This window comes from Stenella coeruleoalba, assembly GCF_951394435.1.
Source record: "Stenella coeruleoalba genome assembly, chromosome: 11".
Lineage (NCBI taxonomy): Eukaryota > Metazoa > Chordata > Mammalia > Artiodactyla > Delphinidae > Stenella > Stenella coeruleoalba.
The window spans coordinates 68,187,941-68,212,968 of NC_137157.1; the positions used below are offsets into that span (position 1 = coordinate 68,187,941).

The window sequence follows — 25,028 nt, forward strand, 5'->3', positions numbered from 1 at the left end:
AGATGAAATAATGAATGCAAATGTTTAGTATGTAATCGTTTTTCAAATGTTGGTGTCTTCTGTCTTGGAAATTTGTCCAGTTGTATGACTTACCTTTTCATGAAAAAGCTGCTAGTATAGGAGTTGACACGTGAGGCATGCAATAAATGTTAACAGATAAATCTGTTTTGAAGGAAAAACAAAACTAGTTTTACACGTGGGGAGAGAATTGCTGATCAGTGTTTTAAGCAGGTGTAGATTTTGTACGACTTGAAATTCTAACAGTATTTGAATTAATGAACCAAAAAATTGTGGAAACTTTTATATATTAGTTTAAATTAGTTTTACCAAAACTATGAATAATTGGAGAGACGTGTTCAAGAGAGGAATTGATGGTTCACCAGAAGATAGTATGAAGATACTGGGATACCTATAAGTACAAGAACAAAGAAAAAGACAAAGATAAACTTTGCTTATCCCAGATATTGCTTAGGCCAGCCTTTTGTAAGAACAAACATAGTTCATATAAAAAAATTCCTTAATAAGTAGACCTACCTAAAAAATAGAACACTTATAAAAACCTTTTATTTTTATTTTTAATTGTTATAAAATATACATAACATAAACTTTACCATTTTAACCATATTTAAGTGTACAGTTTAATGGCATTAAGTACATTCACGTTGTTGTACAACTATCACTGCCATCCATCTCCAGACTCTTTTCATCTCCTCAGACTGAAACTGTATGTCTGTTAGACAATAACTCTCTATTCCCTTCTCCCCTAGCCTCTCCTCTAGGTATCTCATATAAGTGGAATCATACAACTTTTGTTCTTTTGTGATTGGCTTATTTCACCTAGCTTATGGTTTATAAGGTTTACGTGTGTGTGTGTTAGAATTTCTTTACTGTGTTAGAATTTCTTTACTTTTTAAGGCTGAATAATATTCTGTTGTATGTATACATACATCTTGTTATTTTGTTTATCCATTCATCTGCCAGTGGACACAGTTGCTTCCATCTTTTGGCTATCGTGAATAATGCGGCTATGAACATGGCTATATTGGTTTAAGTTCCTGTTTTCAGTTCTTTTGGGTATATACCCAAAAATGGAATTGCTGGATAATAAGGTAATTCTATGTTTAATTTTTAGAGGTAGTGGTATACTGTTTTCTTAGACACTTTTTTGAAGAAGGAATTGTATGAAAAATTTAAGCGTCCAATGACATTTTCATTTTAGGTATTGCATTTATAAGCTCTAGAAGTTTTATTTGGTTCTTTCTTAGGTCCTCAATTTCTTGTTATGTTCATGTTTTCCTATAATCTTTGAGCCTTTTTTTTTTTTATTTTTTTAATTTATTTTTGTCTGCGTTGAGTCTTTGTTGCTGCGCACGGGCTTTCTCTAGTTGCTGCGAGCGGGGGCTACTCTTCCTTGCAGTGGGTGGGCTTCTTATTGCGGTGGCTTCTCTTGTTGCGGAGCATGGGCTCTAGGCACATGGGCTTCAGTAGTTGTGGCACGTGGGCTCAGTAGTTGTGGCTCATGGGCTCTAGAGCGCAGGTCGAGCCTATTTTTAATGGGTCTTTAAAAATATTTGTCTGCTAATTTCATATCTGTTGTTTCTGGATCTGTTTCTATTGACTGACTTTTATTTGGCTCATGGGTCATATTTTCCTGTTTCTTTGCATGTCCAGTACTAGTTTTTGGAGGTCAAACATTGTGTGTTATCTTGTTGAGTGTCTGGATTTTGTTGTCTTGTTTTAGAGAGTGTTGAACATGCTCTAGCAGGTAGGAAGTAGTTTGCAGATCCATCTGAGGCTTCATCTTGAATTTTATTAATGGAGGTCCAAAGTAGGCTTTACGCTAGTGCTGTCATACAGCTCTACTATGTATTTAAGGAGCCTATCCATACTGGACCTGATAGAGAGGAAAACTACTAGAATTTGAGCTGATGTTTTAACGGGATGAGTCTTTGGGGCATTGGGAAAGAACGAGTATATTTTGAATGGGGGTGGGACATAAAGTATTAGAGCCAGAAGGTAGATTCTCAGTATCTGAGAAGACTCTCAGTGGCTGGTGTGACGAATGGAACATGACAGAAGTGATGGTGTGTGATGTCTAAGGCTAGGTCATAAAAGGTATTGCCCTTTTTGCGCACAGTTCTTGGATGGCTCACTTTGGGGTAAGCTAGCTACCAGACTTTAGGGCTATTAAAGCAGCTCTTTGGAGAGGAACTGAGGCCTTCCGCCAATAGCCAGTACCAACTTGCCAGCCATGTGAGTGAGTGAACCCCTTGGAAATGGATCCTCCAACTCCTGTCAGGAGTTTTGAGTAACTGCAGCCCTAGCCACATTGTGCTGCAACCTCCTGAGAGAGCCTGAGCTAGAACCCACCAAACCACGGTGCTCTTGAATTCCTGCTCCAGAGAAGTTCTGAGAGATAAGTGAACATTGTAAGCCAGTAGGGTTTGGGGCAACTTGTTACACAACACTAGATAAATGATATGTAACATTTAATTCTAGGCATGCAGATTACTAATCAGCAAGGAACTCAAGGGGTCACCTATGCAGATTTCTGGAACACGTTCTCTTACTCTGCTCTATGAATTCCAGCCCACTGGGCCTTCTTGAACTCCAGCTTCAGCAAGACCACTGTGCTCTACTTGGATTCCTCCTCCCTGGCCCAGAAAGTACCCCTAGTTAGAAAACCATGTGTTGTTTTTTTTTTTTTTTTTTTTGCGGTACGCGGCCTCTCACTGTTGTGGCCTCTCCCGTTGCGGAGCACAGGCTCCGGACGCGCAGACTCAGCAGCCATGGCTCACGGGCCCAGCCGCTCCGCGGCATGTGGGATCCTCCCAGACCGGGGCACTAACCCGTGTCCCCTGCATCGGCAGGCGGCCTCTCAACCACTGCGCCACCAGGGAAGCCCAAAACCATGGTATTTTAAGACTCACCTCGTTTGTTTTGCTTTTCCTTTTGGATCACAGTTCTGTGATGCCTTTAGTCCAGGGTCCAAAGACAGATGTTTCATATGTTTTGTCTAGTTTTCTGTTTGTTTACAGTGGGAGTTCAAGGTTGGTACCAATTATTCCAACATGGTGCTAGAAGTGGAAGTCTCTAAAATTGAATTTTAAAATTTAGCATAGTTGATTTTCTTTTCCAATACTTCATTTATTCCAACTAATTAAGAAAATGTTATAAATCTTATAAATTCAACATAAATTTGGTGATGTTTACATTTTCTTATATGTGCCAATATTATTTACTAACTTAATGAGATTTCAGTGTAAGAAAGACAAGTTTAAATCAATTAGACACTTTTAATTGGAATTACTTGAGTTTCATTACCTTAAACATTCCAAGTGCATAAGACATTCATTAACACAAATACTAAAAACCGTGAATTTGATCGTCTTAAATATTTCTATTCTAAATTCTGTATCTTCATGGATAAAATATACCTATGCACTAAGGCTAATCAGCAACAAACTGATATAATCTCAGGCAGTTTGGAGGCTCCTTCTTAGATGGCTGAGCTTGCCTAATGACCTGTGAGTGACATGCCTAGATTGTCAGGGACAGATTTGACGCATTGAACTCTAGTTATCAAACACATGTCCTTTAAAACTTTAAGTGTTGCTCTCCTAGCCTTCTTACTTTATATAATACACTTTCTTGGTCTGTTTTTCACAGTTTGTACCTCCTAGCCAGGCTGCCGCAACACTTTTAAGATATTTTAGTGGTGTCTAATTCCGTAGATTTGGTATATTTGAAAGACTACTATATTTTTTCACATTATTACTAATTGATTCTCAAATGTTTGGTTCCAGGACTAGTATAGCTCTTATAAATTACTGTGAACCCCAAACAGCTTTTGTTTATGTGTTAATTGTATTTAACCTATTAGCAATTTAAAATGAATTTTAAAAGATATGAATTTATTTAAAATAATCTATTTTATTCATCGATGAAGGCGGTCAAAAGGTACAAACTCCCAGTGATAAATAAGTCCTGGGATATAATGTACAGCATTGTGACTACAGTTAATAATACTGTGTTATATATTTGAAAGTTGCTAAAGGAGTAGATCTTACCAGTTCTTACCACAAGGAAAAAAAATTTGTAGTGATCATTTCACAATATGTACAAATATTGAAGCATTATTGCTGATTTTAAAAACTTTTTCATAAATGTATGTTTTTCTTCATATTTTTGAGACTTGCTATTTTCATGTTTTTTGAGGTTATTTATATAGAGATCTAAAGAACATACAGATCTTTCCCTTTCTTTTAAACAGTGTGATTTCTAAAGTGTAGATATTACAAGCTTTTGTTTAGCTATTTCATATGTTCAGAGATAGATAGATAGGTAAATTTCACATCCTTCTACTTCCTGAGTCACATGTACGTTAAGTGTTCATTTTTCTTAGAGCACTCCTCAGAGAGACCCGTGTAGCTGCTGATGACAGTTACAAGAGGTGAACAAAATAGAAATTATTCTGCAGAAAACTTTGAATTTCCTTTTCATGATTTGAGGGAAAAGGGCAGTACTTTGAAGCATCTTATATGTATATGGTGAACTGAGGATTGAGGTATTTTGTTACTGTCAATGTTGGCAGGTTATATAGGCCAACAAGTTGGGGGGCTGTTTTGGTGGCCGTTACTGCACTTGTTCCTCCTTCCTCTTCTGCACCCTCACTCCTACTCTCTCATCTAGTAGACATTTGAAGCAGCTAGCATGAAGCAAGTATGGTTTTATTTCCTGGTTTGCTGGCCTGGAACTCCCAGTCCGTGGGGTGCACAACTTAAAGAGATAAATTATAACATGGTGTTCAGTGTCACAATATAGATAATGACAGCTAGTGGAGACATGCAGATTTAAGTAATTAACTTCCGGTAAAGTTCATTTATTCATCCATTCAATAAATACTTGAATACTTACTATGTGTTAGGCTGAAGATATAATGGTCAATAAGATAGGGCTTCCCTGGTGGCGCAGTGGTTGAGAGTTCGCCTGCCGATGCAGGGGACATGGGTGCGTGCCCCGGTCCGGGAGGATCCCACATGCCATGGAGCGGCTGTGCCCGTGAGCCATGGCCACTGAACCTGCGCATCCGGAGCCTGTGCTCCGCAACGGGAGAGGCCAAGGCAGTGAGAGGCCCGCTTACTGCAAAAACAAAAACAAGACAAACGTGATTGCTGCTGTGGCCATTGGGTCTTGAAGCATGAATAGAAGTATGGCAAATAGTAAATGGAGGGAGCACATGAAGGCTCTAGTCCATCCAAGGATTGTGAGGAGTTCTCTGTGTTAGGATTATAGGTTATATGAATGGGAGTGACACATGCGGAGACTGGAAGGGTAGATTAGGGCTAATGTGACTGGGGCCAGTATGAGCGTCAGATCAGGGAATTTGGATTTTTTTTTTTTCTGTAAGCCTTTAATGAGCCCACTAGAATTTTAAAAATGAGCGCTGAAATCCATGAGGTTTTGTATTTTACTGGTTGTATTTTGATTAAAAAGTACTCATTATTTAAATTAGTGATTTGATTCATTATAATGATCTGTCAGTCTGCTAAGAATGTAATTGATGTATGTTAGCTGCTTTTTTTGTAACGGGGGATTGTTTTTGTTTCAGCCTTTACTCTACGAAAAGAAAATCTGGAAATGTTTGAAGCAGTTGGTTTTTTAGCTATCAAACTTGGAGTGATTCCTTCGGATTTTAGTTATGCAGGACTTAAAGACAAGAAAGCCATCACTTATCAAGCAATGGTTGTTAGAAAAGTGACACCAGAGAGGTAATAAGATGTTACTTTAAAGGACAGACTTTATTTTCTTATTGCATCAAAAACTCAGAATAATACTGGGAGCATATTAATCTCACTATCATTAGTAATTGATTACAGGCTTACTCAGCACATATTCTGCATTAATAGTATAATTAGCTTCAAATAGAGTTTTGTTGTTGAACAAAACAAAACTCTATTTAGAACTCTAAACTCTATTTAGAAACAAAACTCTATTGAACAACAAAACAAAACTCTATTTAGAAGATAATACATGTTTATTTAGAAGATAGTACATGTATTATTTAGAAGATAATACGTGTATTTAGAAGATAGTACATGTATTATTTAGAAGATAATACGTGTATTTAGAAGAAATACATGTTTATTATAGAAGATTTAGAAAATAGAATAAAAAAGAAATTAAATGTCACTAAAAGTTCTCTTACTCAGAAATAACCACAATAACACTTTGATCCATTTCCTTCCAGTCTTTTTTCAAATACTGTGCTACATACAGATGCTACAAAGCCATTTTTTACATATGTGAAAATCGCACTGTGTGTGTAATTTATATTTTACTTATAAAAATAATTAGTATTCTTAATGAAAATTTATGTCATGAAATATTTCAGAGTCATGTTCATTATACAGACTAATTTATTTAACATTCTTCTGTTTTGGGACATAGAAATTTATTCCAGTTTTTCACTGTAAATACTACTGTGATTAATATGATTGTACTTAAATCTGTGCCTTGTGGATACTTTCCTCAAGATAAAGTGCAGAAAGTTGAATCATTGAACCATAATTCTGCCTAACTTGATGTAATATTGATATATTAATCTTTAGTCATCAGATGTTTAAGTATTCACTACTTGCAGGTAGATGTTTCAAAGTTCTTATATGTGGGACAAAAAAAAATTGTTTGTGATTTTGTCTTTGTGGTCAAGAAGTGCAGTATAGTAAGAGAGAATGACTTTAGATGTTAAAAGGTATTTAGATGTTAAAAATTAGTTTTTAACCATCAAAGACAAAACAAGTTATTAGTTTCTAGGAGGAGCAGGTACTTTGATTTGGCTTATGGGTAGGGGATTTTAATTACCCATCAACTAACAGTAAGATTTTAGCAGATGCAGAAAATCTGAAGATAGTTTAGAGGGGCAGTAAGCTAAAAGGTCTGCCTAATAAAGCAGATAGTTCCGGTAAGGACTACAGAAAATATGATGTAAAGAAGAATTTACATCAGTTCTTATAGGATCTTAAAAGTTAGGCTAAGACAATTGGAATCTATTATTTAGATGTTGGTGAAAAATTGAAAATTTGAATAAGGAAGTGTTCAGAGCAGAATTTTAGGAAAATCCTCTGGCACTAGTGGTTTTTTGGTAACATTGGAGAAAGAGAGACTGAGGAGGAAAGGAGCAAAGTCTAAGGACAGGAAGAGCAGAGAACAGTTAAGAGGTTCTATCCCTTGAACTAAGAAGTCAGAAGGCTACATAGAGTAGTAGCATTAGGTATATGTGTTCCAGTTCTTAAAATAACTCTTAATATATTCCTATGATAAAGGGTTTTTAGTGTACATTTGTTAAAATAAATGAAAGATGTGTTTTTGAAATAGTTCCCCCAATTTTTGTTTTAGTATTCTGATATAAGTGGTTGTCTGCCAACTGTCATTTAAACTTTATGTAAACTAATTTTTTGACATTTTTAACATAATTTTTTAATGTTTAAGCATTTAAACTAATTTTTTAAATGTAAGATTTAACTGAGTCTATATGATTTATCATTTATAGGTTGAAAAATATTGAAAAAGAAATTGAAAAGAAAAGAATGAATGTGTTTAATATTCGGTCTGTAGATGATTCCCTTAGACTCGGTCAGCTCAAAGGAAATCACTTTGATATTGTCATCAGAAATTTAAAAAATCAAATAAATGATTCTGCAAACCTGAGAGAGAGAATTTTGGAGGCAGTAGAAAATGTTAAGGTAAGAAAACTGCACTTTCTAAAAAATAAATTTATTTTTGGCTTAGTTGGGTCTTAGTTGCTGTACGCGGGATCTTTCATTGCGGCATGTGGGCTTCTCTCAAGTTGTGGCGCGTGAGCTCTAGAGTGCGCAGGCTCTCTAGTTGTGGTGAGCGGGCTTAGTTTCCCCACAGCAGGTGGGACCTTAGTTCCCCAACCAGGGATCAAACCCGTGTCCCGTGCATTGGAAGGCGGATTCTTAACCACTGGACTACCAGGATGTCCCCAAACTGCACTTTAAAATAGAGTTTTATAGGAAAATCTTTATAGTCCCTTCCTTTACATTGAGATAAGAAGGGAAATTTTTCTTTTTCTTTTGTACCTTTTCTTTTTATTGCATGTATAATTATTTTTTAAAATGATAATTAGGGCCATTTGACTTATTTTTTTATTTTTCTTCTTAGTACATATTTTTGTATTGAAAAAACACAACTTTAGTGTAATAAAAAAAAATTGTATAGTGTTCCTCAGTGTGGGGGTAAAAACTATCTGTATAAAAAGACAGATTGTTTTGTTTTGTTTTGTTTTTAGTATCTGTCATATAGAGTAGTATTTCAGGCAAAGAGATTAATTTTGGGGGGAACTTTGTCTAGTAATTCTTTTCAGAAATCTTTGGCAAATAGTTTTTATATTACTTTTCAGAATCTTTTTTCTCTTCAGTCTAATTTTGAATTTTGTTTCAGTGTATACAAATGATAAATCATATACATATTGTCTTACAGTAAAAAAATTACTTACCGTAAGTTTTTAAATAACATTTGCCAGGCATCTAAATATGCACATACAACCATAGCCTTCATTCTGATCATGTAGACTATGGGTTCAGCAAACTTTTTTCTGTAAAGGGCCAGATAATAAATATTTGTGGTTTTGTAGGCATATGGTCTCTGTTGCAGGTACTCTACTGCTGTTGTGTGGAAGCATCCATGGACAATATGTAAATGAATGAGCATGGCCATGTTCTAATAAAACCTTGTTTACAGAAACAGGTGTTGGGCCAGATTTGACTTGTGGGCCAGTTAATAGCTTGCTAACTCCTGATCTAGACCCATAATGCTCAACCTGGGGTGCTTTTAAAACATTTCAGCAGTCTGTCTCTTCTCCCAAACCAATTAAATAAGAACATTTGGGGGCTTCCCTGGTGGCGCAGTGGTTGAGAGTCTGCCTGCCAATGCAGGGGACACGGGTTCGTGCCCCAGTCCGGGAAGATCCCACATGCCGCGGAGTGGCTGGGCCCGTGAGCCATGGCCACTGAGCCTGTGCATCCAGAGCCTGTGCTCCGCAACGGGAGAGGCCACAACTGTGAGAGGCCCACGTACTGCAAAAAAAAAAAAAAAAATACATTTGGGGATGCAGCTTAGGCATTAGCATTTAAAAAAAAAAACTCCCTAAGTGATTCTTCTCTACAGCTAACACTGAGAAACACATGTGCATATTGCCAATTACAAGATTCTTTTATTGAAATAAATACAACAAGAAAGACTTGATTACATATTCCGACACAATAATTGTATTTATTTATCTTAGTTTGGGGCTATAACAAAGAACCATAGACTGGGTGATTTTTAAACAAGAGAAAATTACTTCTTATAGTTCTGGAGGCTGGAAGCCTAAGATCAGGGTTCCTGCCTGGTCTTCTTATTGTATTCACACACTGCAGAAATAGAGTGGGCTAGTTCTACCACCATTTCTTATAAGGGCACTAATCCTATTCATGAGGGCTCTATCCTCATGACCTAATTACCTCCCCAAATCCCCACCTCCAAACACCATCAGATTGGAGGTTAGGATTTCAACATACGACTTTTGGTGGCTCACAGGCATGCGGTCCATAACAATATACTTTTTTTTTTTTTTGTGGTAAGCGGGCCTCTCACTGTTGTGGCCTCTCCCGTTGCGGAGCACAGGCTCCGGACGCACAGGCCCAGCGGCCATGGCTCACGGGCCCAGCCGCTCCGCAGCATGCGGGATCCTCCCAGACCAGGGCACGAACCCGTGTCCCCTGCATCGGCAGGCGGACTCGCAACCACTGCGCCACCAGGGAAGCCCAAAAATATACTTTTAATTAATTGATTTTTTTTTTGTATTTATAGAATAAAGGGTTTGTGAATTACTATGGACCACAGAGATTTGGGATGGGAAGGAAAGTTCACACAGACCAAATTGGATTGGCTTTGCTGAAGAGTGAAATGGTATGGATTCTTTAAAAGTATGGACTTAGCTGTTTTGTCAGTTGTCCTTACTACATAAGCCTGCTCCTTGCTTTCTTAACCCAGCATATAAAGGCAGCTATACCACCACATACATATACCATACATTACATCATGTTTATTGAGCAGCCACTATATTCTTGGTATCACATTATAACAAAGCAAACTGTATGTGATGCCCCTTGTATTTAATACCTGCTTGAGACTAACAGGGACTTGACCAGCATTCATCAAATTCTTAGTGAGCTGAATAGAGGATTTTGAGAAAGTTAAACCCTGATTCGAGAAATCTGGTATCAGATATTACGCAAGATAGGAATTCACCCAATGGCAGAGACCAAGAGGAACAGCAAATTTGAAAAAGAAAATCTGGCTAGTTTCAAATGAAACTAAAAATGCATGTCACAAATAAGCCACATTTGCCCAATTATTATATTATATATTTTTAAAATGTATATTACATATATATAATTACATATTATATATACACATATATTTTCACACTGATTACAGTATACATAATAGAGAAAAACCACAAAACTATGAAAATTGTATATTTGAGCAAATGCAGTATTATTCATATAATAGTGTCATGCTTACTCATTTGTGTTCTGATATGTTTTCTTGAGTGGAAGAGAAAGGAACAGTAAAAGCACTTGTGAGAAGCATTGTGCATGTGAACATCATCTTACACATGGAAATAAGGTTGACAGCTGGTGATGTAGACCACATCTGCAAAACTGCAGTCAGTCTGGGCTTAACATTGCAGAGGGAGTTTAGCAAGTGGGATATAACTGATATGATAAAGGGTCTAGAAACTGTATTGATGAGAAATGATTAACTGAAAAGTGTTTCTTCAGTCTAGAAAACTCTGAAGAGGAAATTAACTTAAAGTATTGGAAATTTTGTCATATGGAAGAATTTAATAGTTAGGGGTCTGAAGAATGCATCATGTGTTCTGTTTGAGTTCTGCCAGTTGTCTAATATGTCACTATAGGCAGGTTAATTAATTTTCCCAGCCTCGGTTTTCTTATCTGTAAAATGGACATAATACGTATTTTACAAGATGTTCGTGAGAAGTAAATGAGATAACTTTTGTGAAAGCACCTAGCGTAGTGTCAGGCTCATAGTAAGATGAATGTTCAAAAATATGATTAGACTGTTAATTGTCTGGTTTTAACAGTGGTAGAAATTCAGGGGGCCAAGTTTTAGCCTAGTGTAAGAAAGACTTTTCTAAGAGTTGTCCAAAGAAATGGGCTTCCTCCTCTGCCACGCCCCACCCCAAGAACTGGAAATTCCTCTTGCTATCATTACATTTAAACAAAAGCTGGCTGGCTACCCCTTCAATGGCTACCTCTTTCAAACTTCATATTCCATGCTCCTAATTATTTGTAAACTTGCTAGACTATTGGTTATCAATTATTGCTGTGGAACAAATTACCCCAAAACTTAGTGTATTAAAACCACAAGCATTTATCGTCTCACTATTTCTGAGGATCAGGAATCTGGGAGCAGCTTAGCTGGGCATTTTTGCATCAGGGTCTCTCACGCATTTGCAGTTATCTATCAGCCTGGGTGGTCTCTGAAAACTTGAGTGGGTACCAAGGATCTACATCCAAGATCACTCTCATGGTTGTTGGCAGGAACCTTGAGTTTCTTTACATAGTGGTACTCGTGGCATGGCTTCCCCTGGAGAGAGGAGTCCAAGAGCACAAAAGAGAGAGAGAGAGAGAGAGACCGCAACAGAGAGAGAGAGGAAGACCACAACAGAAACCTCATGGATAACCAACAAGGACCTACTGTATAGCACAGAGAACTCTGCTCAATATTATGGAATAACCTAAATGGGGAAAGAATTTGAAAAAGAATAGATACATGTATATGTATAGCTGTATCACTTTGCTGTACACCTGAAACTGTCACAACATTGTTAGTCAACTGTACTCTGACATAAAATAAAAAGTTAAAAAAAAGTAGGGTCATATATCTCGGTTTTTTTTTTTTTTTTTTTGGCGGTACGCGGGCCTCTCACTGTTGTGGCCTCTGCCGTTGCGGAGCACAGGCTCTGGATGTGCAGGCTCAGCGGCCTATGGCTCACGGGCCCAGCCACTCCGCGGCATGTGGGATCTTCCCGGACTGGGGCATGAACCCGTGTCCCCTGCATCGGCAGGCGGACTCTCAACCACTGCGCCACCAGGGAAGCCCGGTCATATATCTCTTGACACGCTCTCTTTGCTAAAGGAAATAGAATATTCCTTCAGAGAAATGAAATGAGAAAAAAATTGCAGTTTGGTAAAATGGAGGGGAGTAATTCCTTTTCAGAGGATACAGTTTTTAGCCTCATTAAAGTTCTTTAAAAATAGAGCATTTATTCCTTTCTTCATTCATTCATACTCAATAAATATTCATTGAATAAAAAAAGAAAAAAGAAACTTCAGTGTCTTTCATAGCCTAACCTTGGGAGGGACAGACCTTCACTACTTCCGTATTCCACGGTTATGCAGGCCAACCCTGATGAGTGTGGGAGAGGACTGCCCAGGCGTGAGCACCAAGTGCTTGAGACCGTTGGGGCTGGTTTAGAGGCTGGCTCCCACAGCTGGAAAGGCAGATTTTTTTTTTCCTTTTGCTTGAATTACGCCCTCCCCAACCTTTACATTCCTTATGTCTCAGTTTAAATTCTCATCCCATTACCCAAGAATTAGTGAATTCCCCTTATCTTGTGACTGCACAGCCTCCTAGACTTCCCATCTCAGGTTTGATTACATTTTATAATTATTGCTTATTTAATCTTTTCCAGTAAACAGAGACCACAAGTCTCTTGCTGAACACTCTACCCCTGGTGTCTCCACAGTGCCTAGCACATGGCAGATGCTTAATAGTATTTGTTTGAATGAATGAATAATGTTAACAGAAGAATGAGTGGGAGATTAGGTTGCTTGACCTATTTTAAGATCCTTTCCGGGCTTCCCTGGTGGCGCAGTGGTTGAGAGTCCGCCTGCTGATGCAGGGGACACGGGTTCGTGCCCCGGTCCGGGAAGATCCCACATGCTGTGGAGTGGCTAGGCCTGTGAGCCATGGCCGCTGAGTCTCCACGTCCGGAACCTGTGCTCCGCAACGGGAGAGGCCACAACAGTGAGAGGCCCGCATACCTCAAAAAAAAAAAAAAAAAAAAAAGATCCTTTCCTACTCTAAGGTACATACTTAGAAATAAGTGATAAAATATAGGAACTAGTAGATACCTTTTTTTTTTTAAAGGAGCATCTTTTAATCTATTTAGGTTTTAAAAGAAAACATTAAAGTTGACAATTTTTAAAAGTGACTTTGGCAATTATTTTTAAGACCACCGAATTCTGAGACTTGAGAACATAAATGAAATTAGTGGCTTGCCATTCCCCTATGCTTGTTCCTTCCCTTATTTTTGTTGTGTATTTTTGTTGGCTAAGTCTGAGTTTTATGTCATCACTTAATACTTCTGTTCATAGTTCGATGATAGAGGCAAAGAATGACAGAAGAACTGTGGAAGTGGTGGGGGAGCACTTTTCCAGTCCATAATATTTTAAACCTCTGTATCAGTTTGCTTTGTACAGGAGGTTAATTCTAAATTTAACATTGTTTAACTTTTGAACACTTAAAGACAAAATTGCCACGTAAAATATCATGTTAAATGCTTATTCTTGTTCCTTTGTTAAATGTCTGGCATTTGTTAGATGTCAGACAGTTTGTACCTTTTTAAAAAAAAGTAAGTAATTTTTCATTTTCATTTAACACGTGTTTGCTTGTTTGGTTTTTAAAGGTGAAGGCTGTACAGTTATTTCTTACACCAGAAGAATTGGATGATCCTGTAAATAGAGCAAAGAAATATTTTCTTCAAACTGGTACTTAAAAAGTTTCTTTACCCCATACATAACCATGCAGATACATAATATAGGTGTTATGTCAGCAGGAGGGCATTCATTACAACATAAATATGATAAGAAATAGACTGTAATATATTGTATATTTAAGCATTTTTATTACGTGCCCTAGGCACTCCATTTTTTGCCAGATCTCTGGGATTTTTGTCTGTTCTAATTCTTGCTTGGGGGTAGGGGTGAGGGAAAAGATGCTTTCTGAGTTTTTCTTGGCCTAAATCCTCGAAGGATTTAGGTATTGATGGAAGTATAATTCACTACAATCAGAGGAGACTGAAAAAATAAACTAAATAAAAGTACATTTGTTATATCTGATACTTTGTGCATTGTTTTTGATCTAGTTGCCATTTAGCCCTGATTGCTGATTTTGCAAACTTTAGCCCAATATATGTAGAATGCTTAATGAGAAGCACTAAAAAAAAGTTGTTACGAGTGTGGGTTCTAGAGTCAATCTACGTGGGTTTAGCTCTCAACTTTAGTACTTCCCAGCTGTACAGTCTTGTGCAGTCATTTAGTTTCATTCTTTTAGTTTCTTCATCTGCAAACTGAAGCTAATAATGGTACCTAAAAGACTGTCATGAGATTTAAATAAGATAATAGATATAATGCTTTTAATATAGTGCCTGGCACGTTCTGAATACTGAATAAATATTACTTGTATCTAAACAATAACGGCAACCGTAGCATTTTAGAGTCATTCAAATATATGATCGACATATACGTGCATATTGAATTTCACTTACAATGAAATAAAGGACATCAGTTTTCAAATATCTCCATTCATTGTTTTAAATTATGTACATATTACCTATATGTAATGATTCATAGGAGAAAAATATTTTTATGCCACACCAGAATCTGTAAATAGTGTGAGCATTTCAAATTGTTATAAGTAATCTAAGTAATACTAAGGAAAATTCAAAATTGCATCTATTGTAGGGTCCTGAGAAAATAATTTCCTTTTGGCAGTGATTCTTAAACTTTAGTGTGCTTAAGAAACCTGGTGCATTTATTAAAATGCTGAATCCAAGGCCCTCCCTGAATAAGCATCTTTGCCATGGAGTCCAGTAACCTAGTTTTAAAAAGCATCCTACTAGCAAGACCTAATAGTACACTTGAAGGATCCAGATGTCAACCCTTTCTTATTCAAAAAATTCTGTGTAAAACGTCTATAACAGCTCTTTAAAAATCTCTAAGCTCAGGGGTTTATGTAATGCTTTAAAAAAAAAAAAAGTCCTCTAAATAACTGCAAATTAGTTTATTTCCATCCTGAAGTTGGAGTTACTAATGTTGTGCTCTTTTTAAAGCAGGGAAAGTGATTGAGCCATATGATTAATGATCTTTATTAAAACCAACAAACAAAACACCTCTTCAAGTGTAGCTCTGGTTTATAGTTGGTGCTGAGCATCATCTTCATATTCAGGTTCCCAGGGTAGCTCAGTTCATTTAGAGAGCGTGGTAAAGGTCTTAATAACTGGCCTTTAAATAAAAGTGACTAACTGATCTTCGCTTTATTCAGAGGATGCTAAAGGCACACTTTCACTGATGCCTGAATTCAAAGTTCGGGAGAGAGCATTGTTGGAGTCCTTGCATCGCTTTGGCGTGACAGAGGAGGGCTGTATCCAGGCGTGGTTCTCTTTCCCCCATTCCATGCGCATATTCTATGTTCATGCATATAGCAGCAAAATCTGGAATGAGGCAGTATCTTACAGACTTGCAACCTATGGATCAAGAGTGGTGGAGGGTGATTTGGTCTGTTTGGATGAAGATATTGATGATGAGCATTTATCAAGTAGTAAAGTAAGTGTCATTTCATCAAGAGTGATTACCACACCAGGAATACTAATTTTCAGAAGCCCTTATTTTAGAAACAATTTAAAACTAAACATGCTCTTCTTTTTTTTTTTTTAACTTATATTTGCTCATCTCCTGCTTCTACTCTGCTGTCAGCTGACGCTTAACATGCTGTTGAATGGAAAAATAAAAATAGTGGTATGAAATGAAAGTTACAAAGATATTAAACCTTCCTTTAAAGAACACATTCTTTAGAATAAGATTTTTATAATAATGGTATATAGGGTATGTAATGTCATGTGCATTTCTTTTATATAGGTGTGATTTTACAACTTGCTTTTTTCCCTCTTAACAGTATCTTAGAGGCATTTATATTAATGAAATATGATTTTGTATTGTAAAAATTGATCCTTCCATTTCCTCCCCATCCAACTAGTATTTTTATAGTATTTTAATCTCTGTGGGATTGAACTAAATAATGAAATTTAATTCCGTAAATCACGTAAGGAAATTTTATAGTATTGTAATGCAAAAAGAGCAGACTATTCTCCATCATTAATTCAATCTCACAAGTATATTTTAAAATTTAATGAAGGGATTTGAGTAGTGCTTTTGTATATAACATCATAAAATCATTGACCTTTAGAGGACAAAAAGATTTTAGAGACCCTCTTTTCTAATTCCCATTTTATAGAAATGAAATTGAGACCCAGGCTGGAGAGGAGACAGATTAAGTGACATAGGTAGCACTTAATCTGTTGTCTGATTCCTAGCCCAGATTAGTCTCTACTAGAGAAATTGTGGAGTGTAGAAAAGGTGTCAGCATCTAGAGATAGGGCATGGCCCAGTTTTTCAAAAATGGAGAGAAATAGACTGAACTTTCCATAAAGGAAGCTTGTTCTAAATTAATGGCAGAGTTCTAGATGTATGAATTAAGGATTTTTTTGGTTTCAAGTGATGGAAACCCACCTCAGACTAACTTAAGGAAAACAGACAGGAGTTTCTTGGCCCTCATAACTAAAAGCGCATGATTGATTCAGGCATAGCTGTATCAAGGGGCTTAAGCAGTGTCCTGAATCATCCGTCTCGTTTGCTTTATCTTACAGCTCTGCTTTCCTCTCTGTTAGATCCATTCTCAGTTTCTTCTCCAGAAAAGAGGGCGTTTCTTTCCCAACAGTTTGAATCAAAGCCATGGAATTGAGCCTCAGTGGCTAGGAATGGCTTGGCTTGGGTCACATGTCCCCAGACCAGTTATTGTGGACTGGAGTATATGATTGGCAAAACCTGTGTTCCAAGGGCTCCTTCCTGGAACCATCCCATCCAAACCACATTTAAGAACTGGGAGGAAAGCTCCCAGGAAAACGCAGGTGCACTACCAGAAAAGAGAGAGTAAAGGCTGAGTGATGAGTGAGCCAGAACAAAGATGTCTGCTTTACTATTTTATTAAATGAATGGCTTATGAATATTTAGATAAAGTGATCACTAAGAGCATAAATCATTAAGAATGGTCATTTAACTGAGACACAGACTCTGAAATTGTGTAAGAAAAGATCTAGCAGCATCGTAGGTTTTATTTTACCTCATATGAGTGGAAGAAGAGATATGTCAGTTGATTCCATTTTGATAAATAATGAAAAAAAGCACAAGTTTTTTAGCACCTTTCAGAAAACATGTCCGTTTAAATATTACCTAGGCAACACATTATTTAGTAGGTCAGCCATTTCTAATTCAGATTTTCAGAAATTAAAGGTTACTTTGACAAAATATAACAATAATCTCTGAAATGCATGTGTCTGATACGACTTCTTTGTTCCATGTAACATTTGCACGGATAGTTTTGTGATCAGGATTGAATCTGCTTTTCTTTCAGGAGATGTAGTAGAAAAGAGAATATTTTCTCCTTTACGTTTTGCAGAGTTTCCTTTTATTAGCAGCAAAAAGTGTCTATATTTTTAAGATCAATCATTTATACTTTATTAGTTAGCACTGAGAAAAGAAAAGGCAGGAACTGGAGTCTCAAGACGTAAAATATGTATAACTGAATCACTTTGCTGTACACCTGAAACTAACACAGCATTGTTAATCAACTCTGCTCCAATATAAAATAAAAAGTTAAAGAAAAAAACCAAAATAAAACCAAAAAAAGACATAAAATAAGAAAAGGAAAAAGACAAACTAATATTTCTAATAAATGGTATATAGAACATGTCATGTGCATCTACATTAAAAATTGTAGGAAACTGAGTCCCTTTTTGATAGAATTACTAGGACTACCTATATATCTTAATTTCAAGTGACTTGGCAGATTGTCGTATAGTTTTTTTGTGAACAAGATGGATAAATGTGAGTTAGACCATGAGAATGGTGAATTCATCTTTGCAGAGCAGCCATACAGCAAAATCATGTTCGTTAATTTATTGATTGATATCAAGCTGGAGGGAGTTCTCTAAAGACAAAACATGGTACTCTGTACTTGACCATGTTTGTTCAGTATTTTCATAAATTACTTAAATTGCAGCATTGTAGGTATGCTTATGAATTTGTGAAAGACAAAAAGCTGGAAGTAATGATGCAAGAGAGATCATAGCCCCATGTATTTGGTCAGATCACATCTGGAGTGTTATGTCCATTTCTGAGTGCAGCAGTTAAAATGGGTTATTTACATGTAAACAAACCAATAAACCCAAAATGGAAAAACAAAAAAGGAGAGACATTATTGATAAGAGTAGGGAGAATTGGGAAAGCAAGCAGGTTTAGAGAAGATCTAGACATTATATTATATGATGAATGCTTTAGGAAAATGAGGCTGTTGTAATCCTCATGGAATGATGACAGCTGCCTTTATACTTGAGCTTTCATGTGCCCGAGAAATCAGAATTATTCTCTGTCCTAGAGCAACATTTCTCAAACATAGCTTATCACTCACCTCTTTTTTTTTTGCCTCGTATGTGTGACACCTATTACTAGTCTATGAAACGCATTTTGAGAAGCACTACTTCTCATAGATTATTATGACATTTTTTAGGGACAGAGGTTGGGTGGTCTCACAGAGGCAGATTCTTGATTCAGCATAGTAAGAAAAAACAACTTTGCAGTTTAGAAAAAGATCGTTGGTAACTGAGGTGAATGTGTTGTTTCAGAGTGTTAGCTGCCCAACATTCTCCGTGTATTTCCATGGAGTTATCAGGGTTTAAAGCAGGAAGAATCATTCTAATTTTTAAGTAGTCTACTCCTCTGGAAAGAAATTGTGAAAAGGTCTTGTTTGGGTATGTGTACATTCAGCTAAGGAGTCAAATTGTACATAACAGAGTTAGGGAAAATTGAGGGAATTTGGAACATTTGAAAATCATCTGTATTTTCATCATGTTTTTAAAAAACAGGTTCATCTAGTAACTGAAGAAGAGGAATCAGCTAATACATATGCAATACATCAGGTAAACGTGCTTAAAAATTAGTATCATTTAGATCTAAATGTACACATTGTGCCCAAAAGACAATATATATTAACCAGTTCCCTTCCTTGCTCCTTTTTTTACCACTTTTAATTCAGTTATAATTTATATAATAAAATTCACTCTTCTCAGTTTACAGTTCTGCAAGTTTTGATATACATATAAAGTCATATGACCACCACAAAAATCAAGATAAAGAACAGTTTCATGTCTCCCCCAAACTTCCTGTGCCCCTTTGTAGTCACCCCCCACCCCTGCCCCAGCCCTGACTCAGCTCTTTTCTGTTCTATGGTTTTGCCTTTGAAAGAGTATCATAGAAATGGAATCATATAGTTCATGGCCTTTTGTGTCTGGCTTCTTTCAGTGAGCATAACGAATATGAAATTCAGTCACGTTGTGTGTATTTGAGTTTTTTACCTTGTTCCTTTTTCTGACTACCTTTTGGCTGTGTTGGGTCTTCCTTGCTGTGTGCGGCTTTTCTCTAGTTGTGGCAAGCGGGGTCTACTCTTCGTTGCGGTGCACGGGCTTCTCATTGCAGTGGCTTCTCATTGCGGAGCACAGGCTCAAGGCACGTGGGCTTCAGTAGTTGTGGCACGTGGCTCGGTAGTTGTGGTTTGTGGGCTCTAGAGCGCAGGCTCAGTAGTTGTGGCTCATGGGCTTAGTTGCTCCACGGCATGTGGGATCTTCCCGGACCAGGGCTCGAACCCATGTCCCCTGCATTGGCAGGCGGATTCTTAACCACTGTGCCACCAGAGAAGCCCCATGTTTTTAAATAAGTAAGAGAAATGTAAAATTATCAGCCAAAATACCAGTTACGTGATTGAGTAGTAAAGGTTATTCTTTGTGTTCCAGAAAGAATATGCATTTAGGATTGTATAACTGCACAAAGATGAAGTCTGTTGGCTAATTAAGTGTACCTCAACTTCTTGTTTCATCTCTTCTACATTAACAGCAGTTTGTTTAATAATATCCGACTTGAGTTGGTTGCCTTGGTAATTGAGTCTTTTTTTTTTTTAGATATACCACGTAAACACAATATTTATTTAGTTAGTTATTATCATTATTTATTTTTGGCTGCACTGGGTCTTTGTCGCAGTGTGTGGGCTTCTCTAGTTGTGGCATGAGGGTTCCAGAGTGCGTGGGCTCTGTAGTTTGTGACACGAGGGCTCTCTTGTTGAGGCATGCAAGCTTGGTAGTTGTGGCGTGGGCTTAGTTGCTCTGCGGCATGTGGGATCTTAGTTCCCCGACCAGGAATCGAACCTGTGTCTCTTACATTGGAAGGCGGATTCTTAACCACTGGACCACCAGGGAAGTCCTTTAAGAGTCCTTCTTGATTTTAGTTGGCTCTTCTCTTTTCTGGGCAGCGTTAAAAAGAATCAAAGTAGTGTAATACTCAATAGCATGTTTTAGGCTGATTGTAATGTTGATATCCTGAGTCTGTTTTTACAGATCCAGGTCCCAGTCATGAAAGTAAATTTAAAATATGATCAAATGTTTTTCCGAAGCCTGTTTCACGTATCTTTTATTTTCCTTTTCATCGCACAGGTGGTTCTTCCAGTGCTTGGATACAATATTCAGTACCCAAAGAACAAACTAGGGAAGTGGTACCAGGAAGTACTCAGCAGAGATGGACTACAGACATGTAGATTTAAAATACCTACTCTGAAACTGAATGTTCCAGGATGCTATAGAAAGATTTTGAAACATCCCTGTAATCTCTCATACCAACTAATAGAAGAACATGATATTGATGTCACGAAGGAAGGTTCCCACATCGATGAAGCAACTTTATCTCTTTTGATCTCTTTTGATCTTGACGCTTCGTGTTATGCTACCGTTTGTCTGAGGGAAATAATGAAGCATGACTTTTAAAACTGATCCCCTTAATATAATCATGTATGTGCCACTTTTTAAAGGAAAGGGAGCTAAAGTTTCTTGGGCATCTACCATGTGCTAGGAGCATTATAACTGTTATCTCCTTTAATTACACAACATCCTGATGAAGTAGGAATTTGATACTTACATTCCAGAGGACGGATAGCTAGTAAGTGGCAGCATCTGAGTTGAAGACTCCAAAGCCTTTGTTCTTTCTATTATCTAATATCTCAGTGACCTTTAGTCTGTGCTATAAAAGTTAGTCTTTCTGGACTGTTAGGAGCATATAATACTGCAGGATGACATTAAAGAAGATAACATTAAAGAAAAACATTTTTGGAGTAATGTTTATATCCTCAAGCTCCTTGCTTAGAACGTAGATGAAACTAGGTTGTAATGAAAACAGGGTTGGAAAGATAGATGAAGCATTTTGTTAATTATTGCCATGCTCTCCTATTTTTGAAATTATTGATCAGAACAGTACATTAGGAAAATATAATCCCTCTATTTATGATAGCTACCCCAGGGTAGTTTACCCCTTTATGAGGTAAATAATCTTTGATGAAGATTGAAATAAAATTTTTCTACAGTTTCTTTATCTTGACATATATTGACCCTCCACTTTTTTGTTATTTTTGTTCTGTCATCTAAAGCATAAATTTTTAGAGTCAGGCTGATCTGTGCTCAGACTCCAGCTCTGACGCTTACTAGTGACTGAGTGTTATTGATTCTCTTTGAGGCTCATTTAAGGAATCAAGATAGCACCAGTCTCATAAGCAGCAAACAATAGAATTATCTCCACCTTTTTACGTTGCTGGAGGGAGAAATACATTTTACCCATTTCGAAAATTCTGTATTTGTTGGTTTAACTACCCCACATCACAAACTATCCTTATCTACTTTACGTCAGGTACATTTGGGGGGAAATGGGATATACTGATTGGGAAAATCTGAGCATTCTTTTATTGCTGGTAGCACTACATAATGACTTAAAAAGCTGTCAAGAGTATTATATATTAGTAATGTGGCACTTTTATATACTTAAGTCAGTCAAACCATTTTGGGTATATTAGCATAAGGAAATAAAATTCCAAAGAAGGAAAAAAACTGTTTGCAATGCAAAATTTGCTTAGTGCAGTATTCCTATATATATAGAAAGAAATTAGAAACAGTTTGGAAGTCCAGCATTAGCTAACTAAAAGTAAAATGAGATGTAACAACTTGATGGCAAAACATTTAGTTATTAAAGTTGATGATGAAGGTTTTAGGTATGTGAGAAAATGTTGCCCCACAAAACCACGTATATATATATTTAACCATATATATAAAACACAAATGCAGTGTATACACTGCATGCAGCTTTTACACAGGAGAGGCACTTTAGCATAGTGATTAAAAGCTTAGATACTGGGGACAGACTCCCCTAGTTTGAAGCTTGCCTCTGCCACTTAGAGCAGTGTGGCCTTGGACAAGTTGTTTAAGCTTTGTGGGTTTCAGTTTCAACATCTATAAAACAGGGATGATAATAAACCTACCTCTTAGGATTATTGTGATGATTTGCCGAGTTAATATATGTAAAGCAGCTTAGAAACGTGCCTAGCATTTAGTGATTGTTAAATCAATGTCCACAGATGCAAGTTAGGAAGGGAACAGAAAAAAATGAAAATGCCATTCTGTTAAGATCGTAGAATGTTTGGAATTTTTTTAATACTAGAAAGTTCCTCTTTTGTCTTTATATATTTTAATAATAAACAAATTCAGGACACAAAACTTTCAGATTGTGGTACCATGGATTTTAAAAATTACTTTTATTGCCTTAATATTTTATCGAAAATGAAATGATGCTATATTAAATAGTAAAAAAATTTAGAAATGATGTTTTAACTTTATTTTATATGATAAATTATATCCTATAAATGTAATCAGAAAGTGAGTTACTAAATAATTAAATCCCAGTTTTCTTTTAATCATTGGGTAGCAATTAGAAAATACGAAATCATTAAAAATGTGCCATCATTGATAGTATTTTCTTTGCCTGTAGATGGCACTATAATTTTAGGTATCTTTCTAATTTATTTATTTAGTACTTTGGCCCTGTGTAAAGAAAGGTATCACTAAAGTTATTTCAGGTCACCATAAAATGTATTCAGATACTGTTCATGTGAAAAATTATTTTATATACTAATAATATTTGCCACGTTAATTTTTTTTTTTTCAGTAAGGACTTGAATAGACTTTGGACCAAATGATGAGCAGTCACCTAAGTTTTTGCAGTTTTTCTGGAGCATTTCAGGCTTTCAGAAGAAGAATCTTTGGATTAGCTTTAATTTTCAGCGTTGCATTTGAAACTGAGCAATAGTGCCTCAGGATTACTAAGGTAAAACAAATGGAGGTCTTTTTATTAAGATAAAAACACTTGGACTTTTGTAAGTTGTAATAAACTGAAGTCATATGCAACTTTGATCCAAGTAACATTTTTTCTGAGTGTTGTGCCACTCCTCTCATTGTAATCCATGTACCCACCCTGTAGGTGGGTAGTGTTTTACCTGTTTTTGCAAATGAGAAAATATTTGAATGGTTTACTGACCTATTCAAGGTCAAACAAGATGCTATTTGGGAACTTGATTATGCTTCCTAGAGCAGTACTGCTTTCATCTACCTAATATTTGCCTTCTGAAAACAAAATTTTTGGTTAATAATTTCTATTTCTACCAACTTATTTCTTGATATCGATTAATAGGCATATTGGAGCAGGTCTTGAGAGAAACGAGATTCCTTTTGAAGTTTTGAAACCAAAATAAAAGCAAAGGAGATCATTTAGGAAATTTCCAAAGCATTTTGCGGTATTTTCCAGGACATTTTGGGACTTGTATCTCAATGATGGGCAACATCATTATAGGTTATAGAGGGTTACTTTAGATGATACCTGGTACAATATTAAATATCATTGAAAAAGTACAGTGAGAGGATTGTTTATCCCCCCCCATACTCTTTTAATCTCTTAATCAACCATTCTGTTTAAGACAAGGAGAAAGCTGGCTGAAATTAGTTTACGTATGTCACTTGCTGGATTTACCTTTTTAACAGAGATTGTGCAGGCCTGAGGCTCAGGAATACCAGCAAGCAACAATATCTAACTAGAATTTCATAATACTGCTTTGTTTTATTGAGTTTATTTTTCTAGTTACCTTTTTTATGGCAAATAATCTTGGTTTTCAACTTATGTGATGTTTCTTGCAAAAATAAATTTTAAAATGAGGAACTCAGTGTAAAGGTAATAAGGAACACTAGTATAGATATAACAGTAATTATGACAGCAGTACATGAATGATTGAAGTTTGGGAAATAGTGAGAGTGCCTGAACTCAGAGAGTGCCTCTACCACTGCAGTAGGGTGTCCCTTTAGTAACCCACTGAATTTCTCTGTTGTGATCTCAGGTGTGAAGTAATGTTAGTAATCATTTTTCAGTCCAGGACTGTACTGCATCAAACAAAATAATGAAAAATACACAAATGCAAGATACTATGAACACAAGTACTAATGATCACATGCCATTTTTCACTGATAGGGATTTTCTTTTAGAAAATCTTATGAAACACCAAGAACCGTGCCCAGCACCTAGTAAATTCTCGAGAAGTGTCAGCTTGTGTTATTATAGTTAATATTACTTTACTGTACTCTCTGATGAAAGTTTTACAGTTGAATGGTTAATGAATTTCCCTTGAGATCTGATCTGACTCTATCTTAGCATAAAGTAATTACAGTTCAGCACACTTTTATTTATTTTTTTGTAAGTGGAAAGAACTACGTATTTCTAAATCTGGGAATTCAGCAGTTCATTCAAATTTAGATCTTTAAGAACTATCTAGGTCAGTGTGCCTCAATATTTTCCACCTGGGAACTACCCTTAAGAGACCAAGAAGAAACGAAGCTGCATATAACAGTGCAGAATTTTCTTGTGTTAATGTCAGGATAGGAGAAGAGGTTGGAGGGAGACATAGGG

General features: G+C 36.5%; 1 protein-coding gene across 3 annotated transcripts; it reads left to right on the forward strand.

Annotated features, from left to right (window-relative positions):
- Positions 1–4,999: 4,999 nt before the first annotated feature.
- PUS7L (pseudouridine synthase 7 like) lies at positions 5,000–23,279 on the forward strand. Of its 3 annotated transcripts, XR_013830475.1 has the most exons (8): positions 5,000–5,771; positions 7,553–7,745; positions 9,877–9,975; positions 13,787–13,868; positions 15,424–15,704; positions 19,079–19,132; positions 20,696–21,194; positions 23,244–23,279. XR_013830475.1 is itself a non-coding variant. In XM_079936642.1 (7 exons), the coding sequence occupies exons 1-7, from the start codon at positions 5,641–5,643 to the stop codon at positions 21,020–21,022; spliced, it is 1,167 nt and encodes a 388-aa protein (XP_079792768.1). In that variant the 5' UTR covers positions 5,000–5,640; the 3' UTR covers positions 21,023–22,836. The 3 variants fall into 3 exon arrangements, 2 of the variants coding, with proteins under 2 accessions (XP_079792768.1, XP_079792769.1); XM_079936642.1 differs by lacking the exon at positions 23,244–23,279 and having other exon boundaries at positions 20,696–22,836; XM_079936643.1 differs by lacking the exons at positions 9,877–9,975; positions 23,244–23,279 and having other exon boundaries at positions 20,696–22,836.
- The last annotated feature ends 1,749 nt before the right edge of the window (positions 23,280–25,028 follow it).